General features: G+C 37.5%; 1 protein-coding gene across 1 annotated transcript in view; it reads right to left on the bottom strand.

Moving 5' to 3' along the window:
- LOC106793162 (PDZ and LIM domain protein Zasp-like) overlaps positions 1 to 19244 on the bottom strand; it is a 29719-nt gene extending 10475 nt beyond the window's left edge. The window contains exons 1-12 of the mRNA XM_014759849.1: positions 18582 to 19244; positions 6686 to 6837; positions 6375 to 6546; positions 6086 to 6222; positions 5869 to 5969; positions 5373 to 5535; positions 4939 to 4943; positions 4589 to 4823; positions 2543 to 2728; positions 2177 to 2282; positions 1680 to 1829; positions 258 to 347 (exon numbers count right to left, since the gene is read on the bottom strand). Of these exons, the coding sequence (XP_014615335.1) occupies positions 258 to 347; positions 1680 to 1829; positions 2177 to 2282; positions 2543 to 2728; positions 4589 to 4823; positions 4939 to 4943; positions 5373 to 5535; positions 5869 to 5969; positions 6086 to 6222; positions 6375 to 6546; positions 6686 to 6837; positions 18582 to 18686 (1602 nt within the window). The 5' untranslated portion in view covers positions 18687 to 19244. The remainder of the gene's footprint in view (positions 1 to 257; positions 348 to 1679; positions 1830 to 2176; positions 2283 to 2542; positions 2729 to 4588; positions 4824 to 4938; positions 4944 to 5372; positions 5536 to 5868; positions 5970 to 6085; positions 6223 to 6374; positions 6547 to 6685; positions 6838 to 18581) is intronic.
- Between the last annotated feature and the right edge of the window lie 346 nt (positions 19245 to 19590).

Below are 19590 nucleotides of genomic sequence, written 5' to 3'. Positions count from 1 at the left end.
ACGTCAGACGATACGTGACATTCCTAAAAATCGTATTATAGAAATAAAACAAAATCTATATTTAACGTACTAGTCTATTATAATAATTAAATTTGTATTGTTATAAACTCGCTCTAGATATTAACTTTCTAAATAGAATTTTTCTTCTCATGGACACAGACGATCACTAACAACGTACCGAGAAAAATGTCGAGCCGCGTTTAAGGGTTCTGCGAGAGAGAAATCGTTGAGCGTTACTGATCGTTCGAAGATATTACCTGGACTGATCGTAAACCACCGGGTGGTTCGACGGGCGAACTGCCAACGTGATTGCTGGTGGTGGTGTTGTTGTTGGTGGTGGTAGACGACTGTAATACACAAAACGACACAAATCCGTCACGTGTTTTATTACCACGGCGATTAGATAAACAGAAGATACGAAGAAGAATAAGTAGAAGAAGAAGAAGAAATAGAAGAAGAATAAGAAGAAATAGAAGAAGAAGAAGAATCAAAAGAGACGAGGAGGGACCCACTTGACGATGACTAATTAGTCACGATGAGGCATAACAAATTTTAAGAATGATTGGCTCTTGATTCATTCTCGATCAAATCGATCTTTCCGTTGTCGCAATAGATCCTAATTTTATTCTATTCTATCGTATTCTTATATAACCAATACGAATCTATAGGAACAATGGAATAATACACGATTCGTTTCTAAACGTTACAAATAATCATATATAAACTATAACGGATTATTTCTAACGATTATTTCGCGTATCTCATCTTACTCGTTAACCGATGACAAATCGAGATCGTTTTTTAGCACACTTCGAAATATAAATAAGACCTGACCGCATTACCGACCCGTGCTGTCACACTCGAGCGAGTAGTCACCTTTCGCAAATTTTCAGATTAAATTACGGAGATTTATCGATACTTTCTCGACTCTAAACTCATTTTTATTCTATCCTAAAATTGAATAAACTCGTTAGAAAGTTCGATACAATATGTGTGGGGGAAGAAAAGAAGAAGGAAAGGTCCTCGTCGTTTGTTGGAAAAGGGTCGATTTTTGAACGATCCAAAAATAAATAAATTATTATAATATTAAAATATAAAACACGACAATCATTTTTCTAATCTGAAAATCATTTTAAAGAGAGAAAGAGAGAGAGAGCTCGTAACTTTGACTAGTTTCGTTGCGTAATACGCGTCTTGTTTTACGTAACAGACACGCAACTACTACGATCGACCGATTTTGATTTTATTACCATGCACTTACGGTCTCGAATCTTTTTTTCTTTTCTTTTTTTTTCTTTTTTTTTTTTTTCATTCAATTCACCTTTAAATACAATTCATATCGAGTCGATTATCATTGAATCGATGCACGCGCGTCACTTCCGCCTAAGTCGTAACGATTGATCTTTCGTTATAGCTTAACTTTCACTTTGACGAAGGATGTGACTCTTGTTGTTTCGATGTAATATAGGGAAATGAAAAATTAGCTGGACTGTGTTTTTTTTTTTTCGGACGAGGACGAACAATTTCCTTCCCCTGACAGATTGTTATCAACGAGACACGAAAGATACGCGTGCGAGAATGCGTGCACAAAAAATCATGTGAGAAAATAATTAATAATATAGAACGAGTGGATTGATTAATTAAATCGAATCCGAATAAAATCAGAGCACACTGCCAACCTCCGTGCCACCTGTCTGGATGGTGATAGTGCTCGTAAACGTTTTCGATTCCCCATTGCACTCCCCGTTCCTGATGCAGCCATTCCTGTTCACCGGCGTTCTTCTTGATTGACGATCGTAACCATAATCTGGACTAGTACGGCCGCAATTCTGGAAAAGCGTTTAGTGCCAAGCAACAAAAACAAAAACAAAAGAACACACGATTTTTGTTAGGGTATATCTTTCGAAAATATTTTTCTTTCTGTTTGATTGAGATTTCTTTTACATGTGTTCGATAAAATAATCTCGCGTGATCATTCGCAGTGCGTAAAGCGACTCTCGATGCAAAGTAGTTGCGTTATGTAAGCGATAAATAAATAAATAAATAAATAAAATAAAATAAAATAAAATAAAATAAAATGTGAAATGAAATGAAATGAAATAAAATAAATATGAAACATATAAGAATCTTCTTTCATGCAAATTGGAAATAAACTAAGGTGGTTGTTAATACTTACGGTGAACGGCAACGGTGAAGATCCGTGATTGCTTAGCGGTGGCGATAAAGGTGTGCCAACGTTCGAAAGCGCAGCAGAAATCGTGCTGGCTGGTGCTTTGCTGCCTCTGAAATCAATGCCCCGAATGATTTATTAGCCTGCTTGATTATGTTCTATCCCACACGTTATATCCAAAATAGATTTTACGTCTTGTCAAATGATTTTTTTTTTTTCTTTTATTTATTTATTATTTTTTCTTTTTTTTTATTATTCAATATCCTAAGAAAAACGATTAGAAAATGTGTAATTTTAGATCTACCCACTGGTTGATAGATAGAGATCAATAGATTTTTTAAATGATAGATAAATTAAATGGGATTAACTTACGGTGGCATAGTGACTGGTATAACACCGGGAGGTGCATTTTGTCTGGCTACCAATTTCGCGTGAATATCGCAATACAATTTATTGTTGATATTGTAGTAACCAACGTTCTTCAATGAAGTACCACACGTTGAACATTTGAAGCATTCCACGTGAAGATTTTTTTCCTTGATTCTAACGAAGACACCTCTATGAGAAAACAAATGCGATTAACTTTGTATTCCAGATCTACTCTATTTCGCGTAAACATTGTTTTAAAGGGGTTGATTTAATTTATTAAGAGAAAAAGCTTTTCCTTTTCTTTTTTTTGTTTTCGGATTAGAAGAAGATCAACAACTTGAAACAATGATAAGAATATTTCAATTATTATTATTTTTTTTAATCGGACATGCCACGATTTTTCGTTTTTTTTTGGTTCTTTTTTTCTTTTGTTTGTTTTATTTTGTAAATTTTATTATCTTTTTTTTAGAATATTGAAAAAGCACGGAGAGAGGAGCACGACACCTCGACGAAGGAGGCCGGGACATATTATATTCGAAAAGAATTTATTCAAACGTAATGAATGTATGATGAATTCATGATATATGTTAACGACTATAGCTGATTTCAACGATCGTTTATAGCAAAAAAAGATTCTGTTTGTTCTTTCATCGCCATTTGTATCGTATAATTATCATAGTAATTGAAACAAAACAAGGCTTAAAACTGCAAGGTGATTTTCAATTACCTGAACACCAAATTGTAATAATGTGTTCTTTAAAGACAACGACAAAAATATATCGAGGAAAGAAAGATAGGAGAGAGAGAGAGAGAGAGAGAGAGAGAGAGAGAGAGAGAGANAGAGAGAGAGAGAGAGAGAGAGAGAGAGAGAGAGAGAGAGAGAGAGAGATAATGAAGAAATTCGCGATTTGCCGAAAAATTGTTGAAAAAATAATAAAAATACGAACGGCAACGCATTGCTTGCTTCACAAAAAGCACAACAACAAAAAATTGTGATAATAGAAACACAAAAAAATAATTTATACAGTCACAAAAAACAATGTTCACAACATCAAAAGCGAAACTCTTCTTCGATTGTACGATTTTGTCTCTTAGAAGAGAATATAGATGATGAATAGAAGAGTAGAAAAAAGACGATGAGGAGAGTGATGGAGCAACAGATAAATAAATGAAGTGAAATAAATAGAAAGATAAAAAAAGAATATAAGAGAGTGAGAGAGAAATAGAGAGAGAGAGATAGAGATAGAGAGAGATAGCAAGAAAGAGAGAATAATAAAATGGAGCTTGGCATATGAAGAAAAGCTTGTAAAAAGTATTTTCGTGTGTTCGCTTGAAAAAAATTCGGAGAAAATTCAAGCATCAAGCTCGGATGATGACGAATGTTCGAGATGCTAGAAATGAATAGTTGTTTGGCACATTGACCGATGGAATTGATTTTCGTTCTTTTTGAAGAAGCGATGTTGACGAAGAGGCAAAAGTGAAGAAAAGTATAGTTGATGTGCTTCGATTCATCAAGCATATGTATATATGTAATATAATATAATACTTGATTCGATAGAACGCTCGACAGATGAAATACAAAGTTAGGTTTTGTTCGTTAAAAAGCGACGAATATTTGTTGGTTGTTTGTTTGCTTTTTTTCTTTTTCATACGAATCGAAGCACTTAGAGACAAGAATATTATAAAATACCAGCGTACGTACGACAATCGAGCAATTCAAATGGACAACATTTTCGATGTCTCTTCGACGGGCAAGAGAAACGAGATTTACATTTTAAATTAATAATAATATAATTAGAAAAAGAACTTATGTTACATGTCTGCAGTATGCAACATTAGAACTCGAATAAATCTATTTAATTATATTTTGTCGATTAATGATAATTTGCATAAAATGTTCGAAAAAAGTGTGTATTTTGTTTTAATTAAGATAAACTCGTTAATCTTTTTTTTGGGCCCGTAGAAATGGACAGCAATCGGTCCGTTATCCGTCGATCGTGCAAGAAAGGGCTACAGATAATTTTGTTCGTTCTTTTCGTAAATAGTTACACGATCACTCGGTCGCAGTTGTTGCAACGGACAAGCGACTGGTCTCGACGTTGTTGATCCTCGTTGTTTGATATTCGTGGATATTCATGGCTATTTGGGGTTGTGGCTCCGCCACCTCCACCGCCACCGCCACCGCCACCAAGGGCGTGAAACAGAGGCGTGGGTGATTTGGGCGAGGTGGCCCTTCCGCCAATCGCGTGGCTCACCGACGAGTAAAACTCTGTCCTTGAAGATACTACGACATGGAATTAGAGAAAACAAAAAAAAGGCCATCACTAACTCCAACTAAATGATATCTGATGATGATGATCTATTTCATCGCCTTTTCACACCGATCTTCTCCTATATACATTTTCTATATTATTTCGCAATATTTATCAAGTGTATGAGTAAATTATGATAATTATGACGGTAGACTGAATAACAAAAAAAAAAACAAAAAAGAATAATCTACAAAAATGAATAATTAGTATACCGTCATAATTATCAAAGCGAATGCAAATCGGTGCATGTGTGTAAATGTGTCCTTTGTCATTCGAACCGAGTAAAATAACTCGAGTATCTGATATTTTTTTCCTATGAAGAAAAAGTAAGAAAGAAAAAACGGCCTCCTCCTCTTAATCAGACATTGCGTTCGTCATCGCTCCTTTCTCGTCCATAAAGATGATCATTGTCTTCTGTAAAGAGAGACTGTTTCCCTCTCGAAAGGGGGGAGGGCCCCGAGAAAGAAAGAGAGATTGGAGAGAGAGGAGAGTCGGACCTCCGGACCTTGCGTAGAACTTACACGATGAGCCTCTCGCACTCGGCACAGATGTTTTGTCCTGGTGGAAGACTCGATTGGGGCGTTGTCGGAGGCTGAGTTTTCGTTTCCGGTGCCGACACTGGCCTCAGTCCAGCCAAGGCAGGCGACGATGGCGTTATCACACCGCTGGTACCACTTGGTTCAACTATTTTTTCAAACAAGTTATCGTTTCCGCATGCATAGACACATTACCGTCATCGATTTTTTTCTCATTTTTCCCTACCACCCGCCCCTTTTTACATAAAAGTTCTTTTCTTTGACAACAAAAATCCTCTGGAGACCGTGATCTATTACATATTTTGTCTTTCTCCAGTTCTCCAGTGATTTTTTTCTTTCTTGCCAACAATTTTATGTGTACATATATACACACACACGTATAATACGATATTTTTAAAGCGAATAGAGATAATAAAAAAGTTATGAACATTTTAGATAGATAGATTTCGATCGATAATAATAATAATAATATTCGGCTAACCTGGCTCCGGTGTTTTCGGTTCTTTATCGGCTTCCTGTACCATCTTAAATACCTCGCTGTTTTCCGCATTGTAATTTTTCTCGTTCTTTTTGAAATTAACCCTGCAAACGTCGGGGAAAATTACAAATGGATGCGACAGGCCGAACGTAAACGAGTTAGAAGTAAAAAGTAGCCGATGATTTCGTTATAAAGAAGGAATTATTTTTTTGTATTTTACCCAAGGACACCACCGGCGAGAACCTCGGCCTGTGCTGATAGAGTCTCAGCAATGGTCTCTTCGCTGTAAATTCCTACCGGACTGTTGTACTGTTTGTTTACGATAGATTTTATTGGACCCTCGCTGGTACCGTTCAGCTGGAATGCAAAGTAGACAATAATAATTTGTAGACTTTGCCGCGAATCATTTCAAATCTTGTTCATTTTATTTTATCAATAGAACACGAAAACTAAGTTCATTATTATTATTATTATTACGATTATTTAAATCAAGTTCCATGTATACATACGAATGGCTTAGGACTGAAATTATGTCCACTTCCGATAAGTGGTGCATCCTGTTTCTTTGCAGCCAGAGATGTCTTCGTGACCGGGGTAATGTTACCAGCTGATACAGCAGGCGTCGGTGATGGAAGCGTAGACGATACCGGCGTCACGCTTGGTTTCCAAGTACTGCCGCCTCTACGTGAAACGATTAACGCTGCTTCAAAAATTTTCATCCGACGTAGATACAAAGAACGGGACAAAGAAACGAGAGAAGAACAAAGATAGTCACTCGTCCGTCCTTTCTTCTTCTTCTTCTTTTTCTTTTTCTTTTTACCTTTGCACGGTTATCTCGAAATTGTTCCCAGCTCTGACGATGACATCCTGAGCGTCCTTGTGCCTCAGATTGTACATTTCCGTGCTGTTGACCTTAATGACGGCATCTCCGGCTCTGAGACCCGCTGCTTCGGCCGGTGACCCGCCATTGACCTGCAACGCAATTCAATTTCTTAAACATATTTTTTATGTCTTGACAAAAAAGAAAGAAGAAAGAAACCCGTGTCAGACAATTTTTCTTATCTTTCGATCAGTGACACAGCGAAGGAAAGATGTTTCTTAGTAATTTGATCGTTACAATATGAAATAGTAAATAAATTTGCGAGGGGGTTAACGATCCCTCTTTTCATTTAAAAAAGAAATCCCGGGAAGGATCGAGGTGCGGATACGTCGTACCGACGACAACGACGACGACGACGACGACGACGTTGGTTCGCTTCGCGTCTATTTTTACGTGCCCACGCCGACGTAAGTCTTCTTTTTCTTTCCTCCTCCACCACCACCATCACCACCAGCACTTCTTCTTCTTCTTCTCTCTTCCTTCTTACCCTTCCTTCGTCGTCATTTCGTCTTCTTACTCCAGACTTCCAGCCACTATATTTAAGTGCACGCGCGTCATTACGCTTCGCATCTCGGACACTGTGCGTCCATTCACGTGAAGAGAACAGCAGGAGTAACGAGGATGGAAATCAAGAGAAAGATTGAGAAGAAAACGACAAAAAAATCTTTCTCTCTTTCTCTCTTTTTCTCTCTTTTTCTCTCTTTTTCTTTTTGAGATCATTGACTTCGAGTTCGAGTTCGAGTTCGAGTTCGTACTTAATAGACACGATACTTAGAATTCCTAAGCAAACGAGCGTCTAACCTCGAATAAATTAATTTACTTTATTGCATACACACACACTCGACTTTCTCTCTCTTTCTTTTTCTAACTCGTGGAAGTTTCTCAATTAATATTCTCTTTGCTTGTGATCTCTTTTCAATCTTATCCTAAGTGACCTTTTAACGATCTCGCGATCGATCATTTTAATTCATTCGTTCTTGAAGACTTTTTTTCATTTAAACCCCGATATAGCTATTAATTGATACTCGATAAATGCAAGAAACTCTTAATGTGCTTAGTGTTAACGTTTAATATTATTTACGGAAGTCGTAGAAATTGATTATGAAAATGAAAAAAAGATGTATGCGAGTTACGCGTAAGTTTAATCGACACCTCTCTATCATAGAAAAGGCGCGAGAATGATGAACGATTTTCTATAATTCCCATTAGCTGCCAATCCTATCGTGTACAATTATAAATGCGATTAATAAGACTTCGAACTATTATATACCGAGCGTAAAAGTCTATTTATAAGGAATGACTAACTATTAATTAACCGATTTTCGACATGAATTATTAATAACCGCGATGGTGGAGGGGGGCAGGAGGGGAGATATATCGGTAACGGTTGATTTATATTTAGAATGTCTTGAAATACTGGCACGATCTGATTTCATTTGAACAATAAGTAAAATGAGAGAAGAGTAAGCTAGTATTTCTACACGAGTGTGTTTCTTTCTCAAATAATAGGTAGGTAATTGATTAAAACGCGCGTGGCATAAGAACAAGGATGGATGAAACATAAATAATAGACGAATATTATTCAAAGTTTGGTTAACAAATGTGTTATTTCTATTTTACTCGACACCACCCACCCCGACAACGCGTTGTTCGGTTGTGGTATCGAAAATAATTAATGTGTTTCTTTATCCAATAGCAGAGAAGAGAATCGAAAGCGTTTCACGCGAGACCGCCTTTTCTATAAATACGAGTCTAATTTATCGACGTTATTTTTATTGCAATTCCAAGACGAATCCACGCGCTTTGGTCCAGCCGATGTAAAACAGAAAGACCTTCGAAACTGTTGCTGCCGTAGCCGCCGTAGCCACTGTTCTTGCAAGATAGACTCGATATTTTTTTATGTTCGTCGCGACGAAGGAACGCGGAATGTATGTAGGTCGATTCGTACCAACCAAAGAAAGGAGAGAAAGAGAGATAGGCCTCTCTTAAACTCGATCATTTTTAGAGAACCCCGAGCACACAGCCCGATAACAAACGATTACGTGCGATCTTATGCGTCATGCATTCGATTCCTTCCTGCCTAGTGTTCTCTGTTCAGAAACCGTGAAACATAAAAGGAAAATCAATTTTTCTACACTCTAGAGAACATTCCCCTTCGTTATTTCATTCGTGACAAATGAATAATTCTTTTTACGAAAACTATTATTATTATTATTTTTAATATCTCTATTCTTAATCTCGAAGCAAAAATTGGAACGACGAATATGTTGTGTGTTGTTTAATTTCGCTGCTGATGATACTTACTTACTTACTTACACGTATTCCTGTAAATAGAATCACAAAATTGCGTCATTGGTGTCACAGCGAGATATTATACGAGATTTGCCAAAACTTACGTGCATCGTTCTTACGTATTAATGATATCTTTTTTTTCTTTCCCCCCTCCTCGTTTATTTTCTGCATACGCAATTGCGTAGTTTTGTTTATCGAAAAGAAAGAAGAAAAAGAAGTATTCAATCCCTCCTATCTTTCTTTCTCATATTCAATACGTCGTCTTACACATTCGTGCGATTTCACAGTCACGTCTTAAGATTAATTTCGAAGTGGGTAGGTACGTCGATTATATTCTCGTCGTCGGTTTGCTCACTTCGTGTCGCATTAACCGATCGACTTGAGCCAATTTGTGTACAATGTATGGGATGGCATAAGAGATTATGCTTGGCACCGTGTCTTTCTTCTCCCTCCTGTATTCAATGCGACAATGTTAAAAGAGAAATTTTATCCATGGGGGAAGGGGTGAAGGGGGAAACAGCTTGACGTCTCTCTTCGTTCGGGGTCATCGACACGAGACACGATTTTTTTTTTTTTAGGGACGATAGGTAACTACGTAGATGTAGTCCAAAGTGTCGACGAACTATACAACTATGACAACGATGATGAGAGGATTGTATCGAAGTGTTGTTCATAGGTCCTAAAGAAAGTAGTAGACGTAGGACGTTGCGCGTAAGTCAGGGTTAAACCTGCTGGTAGGCACCGTGAAAGTCTCTCTCTAAAAATATGCTTGGACCGGTCTAAAAATAGAACTCGAATACGTATGCCGGATATACGAACATACATATGTGTATGTGTGTGTGTATATATGCGTGGACGAGAGGATAAGAGAGCAAAAGAATGCATCACGAGAGAACGAACGTGCCACGTGTATCGAAAGTAGAAATCATTTGTCACGAATTACGTAAAACAAATTTTCTTCCACTGATACGCGTCCTCTATATTATAACGCATTGATCTAAAAAACCCCGTAGTTCAAAGTGTTCGAGAAAGTAAAACTTAAAACGAGGAAAGTAATTAGAATTAGAGAAATAGGTTGGTAAAATGTCGCAGCAGAGCAGGGCAGAGCAGGGCAGAGCTTGTGGATGCAACGGGTGGATGCACTTGAGTGCAGTCAAACCGAGAGAAGGAAAGAATTCACCAAGGTGTACGAGGTACGCATTCCAATGGGCGGGTTATCAGAGACGGATCCATCCCACCTTCCATGCTGGAATGCATCTCTGTCCTTTTTTCTCTATCTCTTTCTTCGAGGCCTTAAGGTCCGTTCATACGCGCGCTACTCTCAAAAACACTCGGACGTTGGTTGGATGCACGCATGCATCCTCCCATCCGCATACGCATATGTAATCTCCCTGGCAAGTTTATGAAAAAAAAGTGAAAGCGTTTTTACGATCGCCACGATGGGGAGATGTGGAAATCCGTGTGACCGTAACGCTAATTACGCGCTTTCAATATTTCTTTAATGTGTTAGCCCTGTTTTTTTTCCCTCACCCCTTTCGAAGAAATTATTAATTAGAAAGAGAGAGAGAAAGAGAGAGAGAGAGAAAGGGAAAAATAAAAAAAAACCGATTTCGATCTCGTTTGCATCGAACCGAGCCAAGATTCTCGTCGAGGCATCGACGAAAAATGTAAATGTCGTTTTCCCACAACGAATGAAATTCTGTCATTAAGTTAATTTACAGTCGGAGAATTTTACGATGATTTGTAGAGCAGAACGGAATCTGACACTAATGAGAGAGCTGCAAGGGAGGCCCTCGTACTCGTTTTGCCGGCGTTTCCAACAGTCCCAAGGACTCATTAATATTTTCAAAGTCATTATTAAAAGGTACTTAAGATATAGAGTCGTTATTCGACGTTTCATATAACCGAGGACGAGAACAACCATTTTTTATTTTCGATAAGATACGTTCGATCGCTTTTAAAGATCTTAACTTAGTGTGTTACGTACGTGAACGCGAGTAGTATTATATTTGTAAGAATTACAGGAAGTTATAGAATGTTATCTTAATCTTGTTTAGCTATTAAACCAAAGTCGAACGTATCAAGATGGACTTCCTGTTTTAGTGAAAATTCTAATGGCTACCACAGCCTCGACGTGATCTCCGAGACAGAAGAAGAAATAGACAATGACGTCAGGTCAAAATTATCGGTCTACGTCTGACCAAGTCTTATCTTTTCAAACAAACCGCACACCGTTCGTTCGTTCGTTCGTGCCACGGACTACAATAATATACACGTTCGAGTATCTCTACCTATGTATTTTATCCTTCTTAAATACATATACGTGCTCTACCACAAATACCATGGAAGAATCACTTTACATGGGACTGCATTGAACACATCGATGATGTTGCAACGAAAGAATGTTTTCAATGCTACTTTCAAAAATCAACCTTATTTTTACTTGGCCACAATTGTGAAATTATTACAAGAAATCTTCTACTTTCGTTTTTCTTATTCTTTTTTCTTTTCTTTTTCAACAAGAAAATCAGCGTAATTCGGGTTTCTACCGATTGGAATGTCGATACGATATTGTATGCTCTCGTAAAAGCACGCGCTTGAATTTCTTCGTGCATGTAATTACGTACACGTATGTAATACATATATCAACGGTACGTAAGTTGGTTGTTCGTTCCCACTACCAACGGATGACGAGATGAAAGAATTCCGAAATATTTACTCTCCTATTATGAGTTAACAAAACGTAAATTACCTATCGTTAAATGTTACTTTTCTTAACAAAGAATATTATTTGTCTTTTTTACCTTTTCATAGAAAAATCAATGGAAATATACGACGAAGGATTGTTAGAAAATGAGAACAAACGAGATTTAGAGACTCGAGATTGATTAAAGACGTCTGTCTGTCTGTCTGTCTGTTCGTTGTTTCGCTAGCTTAAATTTTAACAACATTCCGTTGCTATATTTTTCAAAGCGTCTCGTTATTCTGATCTAATCGCGACAACGTAATAGTGATCCAACTCTCGGCAAACAAACGAGACAGAAGAACGATACCTGCTCCCTCGTCTTTTGGCAAATTTCCCGCAAATCTTTCTCTCTAACTCTCTCGCTATCTCATTTTCCCTTTATTTTTTTCTCTTTACTTCAACTCCCTCTCTCATTCCCGAAATCGAATCGGCATTTACGACGGGCGCTCCTAAATCCTATCCTCGTAAACGAGATAAAATTTCACTGACGAATCGTTCCAATTTTTGTTTTTTTCCTTTTCTTTTTTATTTCTTTTTTTTTTATCGATCTCGATATATCTCCCGGATTGTGTTCCCTCGAAGACAGCTATATATTTAAACAAGAAATATAAAAAAAAAAAAAATAAATAAAAGAGAGATAAAATCAAGAAAGAAAAGATACCGGAAGAAAATAAAGGAGTAAATTGTCGCGCGTGTCTCGTTAGAAAAAAAAAATAAATTTCAAAAAGAACTGTATATATATATAAATTGGTAGAAGAGAGAATTTTACTCGGATAAGATGTAAAAGCTTGTATCTCGCGTAGATAAGAGAAAATAAAGAAGAAGGCGGACGGGTGGGTGGGTGGTTGGTTGGTAAGATCGGGAAAAAGTCGAGGAGACTTTAGAAGACACGCGGTGAGAAATAAAAGCGATATTTTTATATCCACGAGAGAGCTAAGCTCGGTGGCGTCCGGCAGCGGGCCTCGGCCTCTATTAATATCCACACGGACCGGGCTTCCTCTCAGCCTCCACGACCTCGTCCTCTCACTCTCGCACTTTACTGCTAGCTAAGAGAGAGAAAGAGAGAGAACGATCGAACTACTAAAACTCAAAAAATGAAGAACAAATTGTCCCCAACAAAAATTTGATCTTAAATATTTTCTCGTAAAGTGTAATTCAACGATGCAGCAATAAAACATTACAAACATTTTTTTAAGAAATTCAACAGAAATACAAAGATTGTCGAGTTTTTACTTTTATTACTGAAGTAATTGTACGATAATAGATCATACGAATCATCGATCGTAATATGCGCGTGTGTGTGTGCATGCTTATCGAAGTTATCGTACCTACTCGATAAAAAAAAATGAAAGAAGAGGAAGAAATTGGTTGTGATAAGATGTAGTTTAGATACTTAGGGTAAAAAGATGAACTAATCGATGATACAAATGATTCACTAAACATCTTGATCGACTCATGCATTTTCGTACCGTGTGCAGAACGGGCAGCCTCTCGTAATCCTCGACGTATTACGCCCAACGTTTTGCCTCTCCAGGAGGTTCGAGCCAAAACACCCACGTTTTACAAACTTCTCCCTCCGTCTCTTTCTCTCTCTCTTATTTTCTCATTTTCTGCTTCTCTCATTTTTTTACTTCTTCCTTCTTTCTCTCTATGCATTGAAGAGATTTTTCAACGCTCTAAACCAAACATCACCTGACCCGTGACAGACGCCAAGTTTCCGATTCACGGTCGAATATTTCTTTCTTCTATTAAAACGTCACCCGACCGACACACAAAATATGTTCCTCGAAAAGCTACCAAAACATTTCTAACACACCTTTCCTCTCTCTTCCGTCGTCGTAATTAGCGTAGACAAAGATCAAAACGACGTTTTATTTTCTTTTAAGATTAGCAGAAATTTTTTGACAATAATGTCGAACAATAAAATAAATATTATATTATATAACGCGAGGAAATGGATTTAAAAATAAGCTTATAGATTTTCAAAGAATATTTCACATTGGTTCTTGCTTTACTAGGGTAAACTAGTAAAAACCATCTGCTCGTTCCTTTGATTTTCTACGATTTCCACAAATAACGAGAAATTATTGGAGCCGACTTCGGTTTCTCGATAGCCCGTTGACATTCTCGAGGAAACTTGAATTTCCTTGCCGAACGAAACATTTATTCGATGCTATATGCAGGAATGACAAGCGGATTCCATGATGTCTTAGAAAGAAAGAAAGAGAGAAAAAGAAAGGGAGAGAAGGAAGAGAAAAAGAGAGACGAGAAATCCGAGTACGATCCGAAATAAACTCACGCTCACGTCTAGAAACGTGTCTTTCTTCTCTTCCTTTTGTATCGATGAGCGAATCGACGCAAATGCGCGTACCCGGGGCATCTTTCTATCCTCCGCTGATATTTCTTCGAGTTTGTTTCCTTTCTCAATGAACAACAACGAAAAATAATCAAATAATATACTTGTTAATGCAAGACGCGAATAATTTATTACAAAGTAATATAATAATAGCAAAAGTAAGGATGAAAATGTTCATACAAAAATGATACACTGAGGATAAAAATAATATTAAACGGTATGAAACGTTTCTAATAATAAAACACGCGTATGCAAGAACGCTGGTGTTCATGGGTGTCCAAACTGTGCTGTAATACAGTCTTAATCAGTTAATTTATGTCTCGATTATTATACAAATTGATAAACAAGTTTAGAAACTTTTAGGGGCTTAGCAAAATGTTGAAGAAGAAGGGATCTGTCTGTTCGTGAATCTTTTTAAAAGTTCCGCACGTATTCTCATGTAAATGTTTTGAAAAAGATGAAAGATGTTTCGAAGGAAAAGCAATTCTTAGAATTATTCGTCTTTGGTAGAACGAAAATATCATTTCCATTCGAATCGAGAAGATTCAAGCACCTTTTTAAGGATATTTCTTTTCAAGAAGGAAAATAATAATGCAATGTTAACTAGACTGAGTAATATAAACGCGATATTTGCGTTAAACCACCCACGTGTTGGCAACTTACCAGCTGTTACCACATTCGTGTATTAACCTTTATCGGAAGGAACTCTCGTTTCCAGATTAGAATTCCTTCGCGTTTACTCGGATCCTCTTTTCGTACGAGATCGTAAGATGAAAAAAAGATTCAACGTTATCTTATCTGAAATTTCGTGATTTTCCACGGTTGAAAGAATCTATCTTGGCACGAACAGGAAGGAAACGTAGCTTGTGTTTCTCTCGAACGTTTTTGAGTATTTAGACTTGGCGCCATTTCTTACTCACACATTCTCTTTCTCTTTTCTCATCATTGCGTAATTTTGATCCGAGAGACACGAAAGCTGTGTAATGTCAAGTGCGCTCTTCACGTGAACGAAATTCTTCCTGGTCTTTGATCATTCTTCGAACGAGTAGTGAATGCATTTGATAATAAAACTAAACGTAAGATCATTATGTTATCGAATTTACGTGGAATATTAGGCACGTCGTCAGGCCAAAACCGAACGGAAATATCCTATAATTTTGTTTTTCCAAACGTAAATTGAAAACCGTAATGTTAGAAGCTACGTTATCAAATTGACGAGTCCGTAATCGAACGATAGAATTCATAACGAGTCTTTCCTCGACGCGATAATGTTTATTCCAAGCATGTGTGCATCGTCCCCAAACGAAATATCGCATAACACGCAGAGAAAGAGAGAGAGAGAAAGAGAGAGAGAGCGCCCACGTTACGCCAACTGCATCGCGCCTAGCGTAATCGCGGAAACTTGCATAGCAGTTTGTGGACGAATGAAATGACTACGAATTCTCTTCATTAGAATTTTTGTGTAGTTCGAACGAACGTGACTTTTTTTCTTTTCCTTGACTTTTTGCGAGAAAAAAGAAAAAAGGAAAAAAAAAATCAAATAACTGGTTAACTAAACATTACGATAAAGTATAAAAGGAAAGATAAATTTCCTCTCTCTCTTTTTCAAGATCTTATCTATTCTAGCTTCGCTACTTCGTTCGCATCTGTTCATATATTTACTCAATTCTAAAACATAAGTTCATTTATGATCGTAGACTCTTATTAAAACTAAAAAAGCAAGGCCGGTTAGTTTTCCGGCTGTTCTTTCCTTTTTAAAACCGCGAAATCGCGATTAGCGTCGTTAATTTAAACGCTCTTTGTTTATCGCTTCCCCTTGGCCTTGGATTATTATTAACGACTATACGTAACTTCTGCATTTCGCTAACGATAAGTTTAAAAAAAAGAGTTTGAAAAGAAAAAAAAAAAAGAGAAGACTACAGGCAAATAGTCGGCAAGTAAATTTAATTTGAAAACTTGATCAGAGAATTCATCCGGTATATTACACGCATAGATTCATACAGTATACGAGAAGCATAAGTATTATATATCTATTGATAATTCGCAAGCAGCATCCGTTTTAGAATCTACTAGATGTATTAGACGAATACTCGTAAACTTCCTTCGCTTGTCAGAGATAAATGTCAAAAGGCGTCTATTAGAACTTCATCTTGGACACGAAACTAGTTCTCTCTCGGATCGGACACGTGATGATATTATACCGAGATTGAAATGAGAAAACGTATGCATTTTACAAATCATTATTATGCCATCTTCTTTTTCTCTTTCTCGTACGATAATAACGATTACGTAGAATAGAATTTTCTAATAGAAATTGAAAAATGTTTTTACCTCGCGAAACTTGTTTCGATTTAAGAAACGATTATATTTACTTCCTTAAGGAAAAATAATATCTAAATAAGAGAGAGAGAGAGAGATAAATAGATAGATAGATAAAAAGGAAGATAAATAGATAAATAGATAAAATCGCACGAAGCTGAGATTCGTCGTCGTCGTAGTCGTCGTCGTCGTCGTCGAGCGGGGCTTGCGAACCCGGCTTGCGAGTTTCGCAAAGGCACCTTCTAGAAATAGAACGCCCAAATAATTTGCCTCGGATTACCAGCGACGCGCCGGTTCCCCTTGCCCTCCCTTCCTCGACACCCTTCCACCATCTCACCCTTACGTTTCCTTACTTTGACGGTAAGTAACTCCGACTTTTAACTCTACTTCCGTCTCATTTTCCAAACCTTTCATATTATATTCCTTATAATCGATTATATTTGAATAACATATTATGGTAGGTGAATTCGTTAAAAAAAAAATAAAAGTAATATTAACCGGTTGATCGTTAGTTAAGAATCATAAAGATAAATATCGTTGAACTATTTATTATCTTATATTCTTATTAATCGATTAGCATGTGCACGAGTTTACGAATCAAATAAAAGAAAGACAACTCTTTGCGCAAAGAGTAATATTCTTCTTCTTCTTCTTCTTCTTCTTCGAGAAAGAGAGTGGGTGTTGTCTCAAAGGCAAAACCTTACATCGCACTCATATTTCTCTCCTTTCTAAGAAAGCCCGAAGGGCGGTTGGACGGCCGTATTTGCGGCATCGTAAAATAAACGGTGCACCGCTAAGAAGAAGGCCAAGTTCGTAACATCTATTACAAAATACGATTGTAGAAACGAACAAAATATCAAATGGGATCATTTTTAATTAATTCATTCATTAATTATTGTTGATGTTGATTCAATGAATTTTGATCTTTTTATTTGTAAGTTTGTATTATATTTGAAAGTATAATAATTTGTTTCAAGTTCAAATGCGATAGCTCGTTCTAGTCCGTCGACTATGACGAGAGATCGTTTTTCTTCAATGAGTGAGATTTGTTCTACGATGATCTCGACGACAGAAGTAGAAAAAGAAGAAGAAGAAAGTCCGATAGTCTCGCGAACGATAGATCGATCGATCAATCGATCTATCCATCCATCCATCCATCCATCCCCCTTTCGTCTGGTTGTAACACGGGCCAAAAGCTAGCTTCTCGTATTACCGACTCGTTTCATCGCCAAAAACACGAGGACGGTTGTGTTGCGACGAGCCGAGCGTTTCGCGCGTAGTTGGCAACGATTTCTGCCGATGCGCGTGAAATAATTTGGCGTATAGCTATCTTCCATTACTGCTGCTACTGCTACTGCTGTTGCTGCTACTAACGTAACTTACGTAATTGTCTTCGTCAACTTTACTCGGACTTGACTTGAGTTTGATTGTGTTGATGATAGGTAGATAGGTTAGCAGGTAGGGGCGAGAAAGGGGTAGCGGATGAAAACAAATCCGCTTAACGACGTTTCAGCTCGTGACCGTGGCTTTCGATTATTCCAACACTTTTAACGAATAATCCCAATTATATTTTGAGCTAATTCGAGCACGAAAAAGCGTGCATATTTTCTTTTGTCTTTTGTGATCGTTGAAATGATTTTATCGAAAAACTATTTGATATTTTTGATCCGTTAACGAATCGTTCGTTATGACGAAAGATTTGTATGCACGTATGAAATATATTCGATTCTTGTCGTTCTATCTAAAGTCTGTATCAAAGTTTAAAACGATCGGTTAAATCGTGCTGCACGAGAGGTCCTTGATCGAGAATTGGAAAAAGGAAAAAGAAAAATATCTAGGCGCCAGTCGTGTGTCGCAGTGTCGTTTGCGACTTTCCACATTCGCGAGGATAATTTTGTCTACAACCGGATTTCCTAAGATACGAATACTTGTTAAAGCTTGTTATTATATCTTAGATATACGGTAGCTCGAATAAATGGAAAACAACTTCGCCGTTAATTGAGCCTACTACGCGTTATAAATTTTCATTCGTTTAATCTTCTAATTCACCGAACACGCCTAACGAATAGTCTCGTAAACTCGTTGATTGTATAGAAGATATGAAATAATAATTGCAAATGTACCTTTTGTACGATCAACGGTGTACCGAAATCCTTGCCACCTTGAAGACGAAATCCCCATGGTGATCCATCGAAGCGGGAAAGTTTGACGCTTATCAGCTGTGCCATGTCACTGAACTCTCGTTTGATCCCTTTTTCTCTTAATAACAATAACAACCCGAAAAAAAAACAAAATAGAAGAAGAGGTAAACTCTCTTCTACGGCGACGACAACTTATACGTTATCTTATCCAATTTTCAACAAAAATCAACGGTATAAAATTTAAAAAGAGAACAACGACAAATTTAAATCTAACGTTCTCAATCGAAGAAAAGAAAAACAAACAAATGAATTAGAGAACACGACGATGACGAGAAATTATTTATAATTATACTTCTGATATATATTATTTCTAACTATATAATTAAAACGCGTGAAGGATAATCCTTATCTCGCGCGTGACTATTAAACAACAAAATTATTCACGCAAAGCGAATAAATATATTCTTCGACGCGCGCTGTGCTCTTGTTTGCTTGCTGTGCGTGCGTGTATGTATGTGTGTTCGTATTTAATTAAAAAAAAAAAAACGAGAGATAGAAACGATTTCCCCGCGTAATAGCACGTTAAACACACCGATCTATATCTTTTATATTATTCTTCCTCGATCCTCGTCGATCGACGTTCGGGAGCTTACTGGAGGGAGCAGCGCGCACTCTCGGAGGAGGAACGGCACAAACGTTCCCGAAGAACGCGCAGGCCGGAGTAAAGGTAGCGGAGGACGGTCACTCGGGCAGCGGGGCCTTACGTGCGATTTCGAATGCTACAACCACGGAGTGGAGGAACGAGGCAGAATACCGTCCAATCCTCGGGCGAGGGGGGTAGGGGGGTCCACAGGGAAGGTCTTGTTGCCTTCTGTGTGTGTGTGTGTATATGGATGGTACAGCAGAACAGAAAGAGAGAGAACATCTTCCTCTTCCTCCTCTTCCTCTTCCTCCTCTTCCTCCTCTTCTGCTTCTTCTTCTTCTTCTTCCT

Source organism: Polistes canadensis, unplaced genomic scaffold (genome assembly GCF_001313835.1).
Source record: "Polistes canadensis isolate GaletaPanama2010 unplaced genomic scaffold, ASM131383v1 scaffold_12, whole genome shotgun sequence".
Classification (NCBI taxonomy): domain Eukaryota; kingdom Metazoa; phylum Arthropoda; class Insecta; order Hymenoptera; family Vespidae; genus Polistes; species Polistes canadensis.
Note: the sequence above shows the minus strand (reverse complement) of the source record. Positions and strands in the feature narration are given on the sequence as shown.